This window comes from Hippoglossus hippoglossus, chromosome 1 (genome assembly GCF_009819705.1).
Source record: "Hippoglossus hippoglossus isolate fHipHip1 chromosome 1, fHipHip1.pri, whole genome shotgun sequence".
Lineage (NCBI taxonomy): Eukaryota > Metazoa > Chordata > Actinopteri > Pleuronectiformes > Pleuronectidae > Hippoglossus > Hippoglossus hippoglossus.
Genome location: NC_047151.1, coordinates 25118570 through 25125324, shown reverse-complemented (window position 1 = coordinate 25125324; position 6755 = coordinate 25118570). Strand labels below are relative to the sequence as shown.

The following is a 6755-nucleotide window of genomic DNA, read 5'->3' as shown; positions in this document are numbered from 1 at the left end:
AAGTGGCTAAGATTCACTTTAGGGCTGCAACAGTCATTTTTATGATAATTGACTTTAGTGATTAAAACTATAAATACTCTAAATACCTGGTTTTAGATCTAAAGCATTGATCCATAACGTGACATATTTAGGACTAAAATAATAATAATAATACGTCAAAAAAAAAACCACATAACAGAGTTTGAAACATGGAGAATTCACTGTGATCTACTGCTGCTGGTCAACGGGGTGAAGTTGCAACAGCAGCAAAGTAACTTCACCCTGTTGACCAGCAGCAGTCCGACAAAATTGAGGAAGCTGTTGTTGCACCGGTGACTTTCATTAAACTTCTTCTGTCTGAGGATAAACTGCTGTGCAAAGGAGGCACAGTTAGCCAAGTTAAAAACCTACAATCTTTAAAATATGAAATATGGTTTGATCCTGATAGCAAAATGTCAGGGGCAGTAAACAGCCCTGTATTAGGAAAATAGAAAAGTACACCAGCACTTCTCTTGCTAGCTGCTGTCATTTATTGCCCTGTGAATAGTGTTTTGTGACGGGTCCTCGCTACAATGGCTCTATTCACCAATCGCAGCTGCTCCGACTCTGGCCTTCTGAAATATGAGATAGTTTATCTTAGTTTCTGGATTGTGGGAGGAAGTGGAGACGTGTTGTTCATCTTTATAAACAGTCTGAGCTGCGACGTGACAAAGCCTCTGTATGATAGGAAAATATCCAGGGAGGTAACACTTTAAATCCCTATATTGAGCATTTATAAGCACTAAATAAACATTTAATACATGATTTATACCACCATAATGTAGTTGTATGCAGCCGGTCAGTAATTTTAGCTCCTGGGTGTCAATGGAACGAGTCATAGCTGCTGGCAAATACACAAATAAACAATTACAACTACATTATAGTGTGTGATAAACCATTTACCACATGTTTGCATACTGCTTATAAAAGCTAATTGATTATTTGACTAATTGTTTCAGCTCTAGTTCAAATTCATTGTCTCATGAGTTCGATATGTGTCAGCGATGGCCGCCACTGTACTGAGGGCGTCCGGTTTGGGGTCAGTGGTACAGCAACTGGACGTATTGCGGTGGGAAGACGCCGACTCGGCCTCGGCAGCGTCCCTTCCAGGTCACCGAGCCGGAGCAGTCCAGCAGGTCAATGACGTCGCCACGCAGGAAGTGGAGGTGCGCGGTTTGACGGGGGGTGTAGTCACAGAGGGCGTGAGCCACACATGGTTTCTAGACAAAGACGGAGCAGAGCAATGGCGTCAGACAAACAGGTTTGTATGTGACAGCAGTGGAAAGTGTTTATAGATTTGTCATACCACCGAAGCCACTTCTCTCTCGGGCTGCGAGTAGAGACGGGCCGAGGGGAGGGATTCCTGAGAGCTGCTTTTATAAGGGTTGGGGTAGGGGTTGTATCCTGGGTTGGACAACTGGCGAGGGGACGAGGGACGCTCTATGAGGCAGATGAGTTTCTCCACGGCGATGCTGTGAGTTCTGTAGAAATCCACCAAACGGTTAAGGGAGCAGAACGTCTCGTCCCAGATGCAGTACTGCCCGCCCCCCTCCAGGACGCGGAAATGTTCCACCCTGTCGCCGTAGCTGAGGCGGATGAAGAGAAGTGAGGAAGTTAGGCGGGCGTGCGTGCTCCTTTAAGCTGCTTCATTCCTCGGCCTGTTTCTTTTATGGAGGAAATCTCCCAGGCGTATTGTGCATACCTCCGTGCATACCACAAACTTCTCTCAGGCTGTGAATGTATCAATCTTCTCTGAGCAGACAAGGAAACTAAGTAAGAAACTATGTGAGTGAAGATCTAAATAATTACAATGGCACTCGATATAACGCTTAACTCCGCCCAAGGCCCAGCAGTCCCCTTCCATCCAATCACGCTGCACCAAATTGCAGACACAGAAATGAATGAAATTGCTCACGTTAAACAGATGCATTGTTTTTATCGTGTTTACCATCTTAGCTTAGCATGCTAATATATCGTCAGTTATCGCCACATCGTCGTTAGCAGTTAGCACGAAGTATAGCCGATGGGAAGATCATAGATTTTCCCAGGAAAAAACCAACTGGATAAATTATAACTCTGACCCAGTGGTGGCGCTGTGGTAAAGTTAAGGCACCAACCGAGGAGAACATGAACGACTGAGCCAAGTTTCCATAGTTGTCTTGTCCATCGTTATCTCCTGTTTGGCGCTAGAGGAAATGCAAGGAGATCCCTTAAGTCTATAGGATTCATCCTCTGGGGACCATGCACGTCTGTACGAATCCTTGACAATCCAGGCAGTGATTAATCGCAGTTTCCTTCTCCACCGCGTCACATTATCGAGATATTTCAGTTTGGAACAACGTGAACTGACAGAACAACCTTTGATCGTTTGTAGACTTAATAATTAACCGATTCATTAAAAACAAAATCATAAAATGATGGAAGACTAATAATAAACTCGACTAAACAACTATACCAATATAGCGTGTCCACCAGGATCTGTCTATTGACCGATGTGATGAGTAATGGATTATTGACCATGTCTCCTCCCTCACACATTAATCACCTAATTACTCTAAAAGGAGGCGAACAGTATAATTCATCCTGTGCTGCTCCGACAAAGAGAAATTAATCAGCCTAAAGTGTTTTTGGTGAATTACTGGTGTTGTTAATATGTTGGGGGTGGAACAGCGGTTTCCTCACAGCAAGAACGTCCTGAGTTAGAACCCATCTCCTTACATTGCTGTGTCTGTACATTCTCCTCATGTCTGGATGTGTTTAAACCAGTTTCCTCCCACAGCCCCGAGACATGTGAATAGATTTACTGGGGAAGATAATAATTGTAGTATGTAGTCACATGTTTTTCTTTTTTAAATATACTGTTTATGTCATGAATTAACAAGAAATCAATATACTTAACTGTTTTATCATAAAAGTAAATTACAGTAGTTGCACAGAAAAGCACTAATGGTATCATAAACATAATCAATAACTCCTTTCTATTCAAATATCATCAATATACCAGGGCCCTGAAACTGAAGCAGCTTCAAATTCAGCCGTCTTCAATTCTATTTTCCAACATCTGTCTTTTTTCCTGTTGTGACACGTCCAAAATATCTCCCATTAAAAAAGAAATTGGCCTATTGTGGGACAGTGGAGCAAATCAACCGCACGACTGTTGTGTGTGATGGAAAATTACACTCTCACCGAGCGCATGCTGCAGGTGCATGTGGGCAAACTGCATGAATAGGTAACATAATCTAAATTGCTGCAACAACAACAAAAAAAAACTCTTGAGCAGTGTCGCCCCCTATTGACCACTCTGAGGTAATACACCTAGTGGTTGTACTGTACTGTGTAATGTGTGCTGATGTGTATGTAAACATAAATAAACTACACCTCTTACCTCCCAGCGCTCGCAGGCCGACAGATGTTGAGTGTTAATGTGTGCACATGGTGTACATGCCTGTGTGCGGCATGCGTCTGTTGCATAATGTACCTGAGTTTAATTAAAGACTGTAGTATTACATAATGCCCCAGTTTCTATCGAACACATTTTAATCTCCTCTCAATCATTAAATGTGTCCCACGTCACTTCAATGATCCAAATTACACTTCCTCCTCTCTCTCACTCTCTCACACACACGCACACACACACTATGTTGGCACGGCTGTGATATTTTTAGTGTTTTTTTGTGGAACGTATTTAAATAGTCTGCCGCTCCCCTCCGCTGACCCTGACACATTCACAGACACGTGGTTGCTGTGACTTGCTAACGTGCTCAGTGTGATGGAAAACAAGCTGCTGCCTGCATGTTTCCTACAACACGCCTGGTTCCACAGTTTATTCCATCAGCGAGGTGATAAACAGTGTTTTGGTTGTGAGATGGGAGCCGGGGGGCAGATGTTCACCTCTGGGGTGAGAAAGACACACTTGGGTGAAGCTGAGGAACTTATTAAACCACAATATGGCGATAGATTTGTTACATCAGGCTGCAGAATGAAATGTGACTTTGACTCTTTGAGACTCCAACACCTCATCCTGGATGTGGATGATGCCCGCGGTGCGTTCACTGACCTGACAGAGACAGAAAACTCCCCTGGAGCTGATTCACTCTCCCTCACCAGGAACACTCCGGCGTCCTGCCAGCGCAGACGCTGCTCAGCCTCAAGTCTCGACACCCGTCCTGCGAACCACCTATTGGAACACACGCAAGAATTTAAATTGCACCCTCCTGGTGACCTCATTTTGAGAATGGCAGTAACATTCATGTTACTATTTAAATCTGACAGAGCAGTGAGTAACTTCTGATTCACAAATCAAGTCAGAAAGGAGCATGAGTGGTTCTCGAGGATCAAAAAGGTGTCAGAATAACTTTTATTATTACTATTATGTTTAAATGCAGTTTTATTTATAAACCATATTCATTCACAGACATAGATTCAAGGTGCTGTGACATTAAAAACAACACAGCATCTAAATTAACATAAATCAATAAAACATAACCGTTTAAAACAATTTTCACGTAAAATAAAGATTTGAATAAAAGAGGGGAAGTGATTAAAAGAGGTAAAAGAAATAAAAAGTATAAAATCTTTGTAATTTTGAGGTTGAAAGAGTAAAATAATACAAATAAAAACAGAATAAAATATAATGGTGCGACCCTGAGATTTTGTAAAATGGTTTAGTTAAAGGCATTTGTGAATAAAAAGGTTTTCAACAACCAACCAAAGAACAACAACCACAATTATCTTTACACATTTATTCTTGTGAAATATATATTATTTTAACAAATTAAGGCTTTAAAATTGTCATAGGTTAAACACTGAGACATAACCTTTGGTGAAGGGTCACCAGCCAATAATGTTTTGGTCCAGTAGTTAAAAGGAACAACAATCAATAGTTTTGATGGGATGAGCACATGAATTATAAGGAGTGGAACATATGATGAAACATGTTTACCGATGAGGAAGGAGGGAAATGTAGTTTTCAGGGATGTAGCCACGTTTCCCCTGAATCTCTGCTGTGAACCAGCACGAATCATCCTCCATTTCTGTCACCTAGAAAAACACACACTTATATTTTTCTCATGCAGCCTTTGGTAAATTTCCCCTTTTAAAACCTCAACACAAACACACACAGACACACACACACACACACACACATACCTTGATGATGTCCCCTTTCTGGAAACTGATCTCGTCTGCTTCTGATGCTGTGAAAGAGAAGAGAGCCACCGCCTCCATGATGCACAGAGCGAGCAGAGTCGGCCACAAGAATACTTTCACTTCATGAATGGAGGGGGAGAGAGAGTAGAGCTGTGTGAGGAGAGCTCAGTGGAATGATGACACCGTTACAGGATGAGATAATCAGTGTGTGTGTGTGTGTCCGGCTCATTAGTTAATGAGAGTTTTCGGTGCCCGTGTGTCCCTCTGTTCTTCCATGTGACATGAGAGTGTGAACATGAGGAGGAGCTGACTGTCCTCCATCCATCCAACACTTTCCTCTCTGAGGGTCTGACGAAGTGTCTCCTCCGGGGAAATAAGTGACAGTGGACGGAAGTAAAGAAGAAAAGAAGAGAAGAGGGGAGGGACGAAAATAACCTGAGAATAAAGTGAGATGACCTGAGGTGTTTAAAACCTCTTATTAAGGTTATTATCACAAGTCTCTGCAAAGGTTGAGCTGCAGCCGATTCATTCACTTATTGTTTTTTACAGTCGATATTCACTGAAGAATATTAAATGTACTTTTGTGTTTTATTGGCCTCACATCACCCGTCTTTGCACTAACCAACAATGGTCTCATTCAAACTAGAGTGATACAGTAATTGTAGACATTGTTTAAATACAATTATCTGCCTGCGTTTGTCTAACTGTCGTAGATTCACAGGATTACGCCCAAAACTACTGGTCGGATTACCACAACACGTGGTGGACGGATGTGCTGTGGGTCAAGAGAGAACTCTGCACTTTCTTTAACATTGCGAGATGTTTTTCAACTTTTGTGTTGATTTCTCAGAGAATAGTTTATGAATTTGAATGGGAAAGAAATCAGGAAGGTTAAGGGGATTGATAAGTGACACAAGTGGATTTAAATGGGTTTCTTCATGTACCATTCTAATTCAAATATAATCATTCATTTCTACTGATTCTACCTTTGATTTAATTTCAGATTTTATTATTTTCTTCTATTCCTGTTGAAATTATTTTAAGTATTTATACATTTACTGTGCAGAGGAGGCATTTCACTCCCCAATCCTGGAAAAAGATGCAATCGGGTGATCCATTAAAATCACATTTCTCACCAACCACAGCACTTAAGATCACTTGAATCGGGAAAACTATGAAAAAGCTAATTAATTATACTCGCAAACAAAAATTACCCTTGTAAAAATAGTGTAACTAAATTGAGCGAAAATGTCAAAATGCAATGTCAACACCAGCCAAGATAGAGGAAGCAGTAAGACGGAGGTGGTTGGTTTGTCCAACAGCTCTGAGTTGGTGGATTAGCACAAAAGAAATGAAACCAATCTAACAAACATTAATCTTATTAATCTATATATTGACAATTCATTTCTACAGAGAAAGTTCAGTGGACAGAGGAACGGATCATAGTAGATCAGAGTAATGTTTGGATTTAATTGTCAATTAATGTGTAACAGTCATAATTGCTTCGAAAGAAATTATAATAAGGATTGGTGAAAAATCTGTATGTGTTTGTTAGATTTTTAAACTGAAGGTATGAATGTGATATTTTT

The 6755-nt window shown here is 41.1% G+C and overlaps 1 protein-coding gene across 1 annotated transcript; it reads right to left on the bottom strand.

The window, feature by feature from the left end:
* Positions 1–487: 487 nt before the first annotated feature.
* On the bottom strand, positions 488–5422 carry LOC117765243 (GRB2-related adapter protein-like). The gene is made up of 5 exons (XM_034591617.1): positions 5167–5422; positions 4961–5058; positions 4076–4195; positions 1325–1604; positions 488–1238 (listed from the first exon to the last, which is right to left on the bottom strand). Exons 1-5 carry the CDS (start codon positions 5242–5244, stop codon positions 1059–1061), a joined length of 756 nt encoding a protein of 251 aa, XP_034447508.1. The 5' UTR covers positions 5245–5422; the 3' UTR covers positions 488–1058.
* Between the last annotated feature and the right edge of the window lie 1333 nt (positions 5423–6755).

Bases quoted from the DNA above. Each gene is read 5' to 3' on its own strand.
- LOC117765243 (XM_034591617.1), bottom strand. From the start codon at position 5,244: ATGGAGGCGGTGGCTCTCTTCTCTTTCACAGCATCAGAAGCAGACGAG. The intron at 5,059-5,166 runs GTATGTGTGTGT...GTGTTTTTCTAG, and splicing joins AGAAAGGGGACATCATCAAG to GTGACAGAAATGGAGGATGA. The intron at 1,239-1,324 runs GTATGACAAATC...GTCTTTGTCTAG, and splicing joins AGAGAGAAGTGGCTTCGGTG to AAACCATGTGTGGCTCACGC.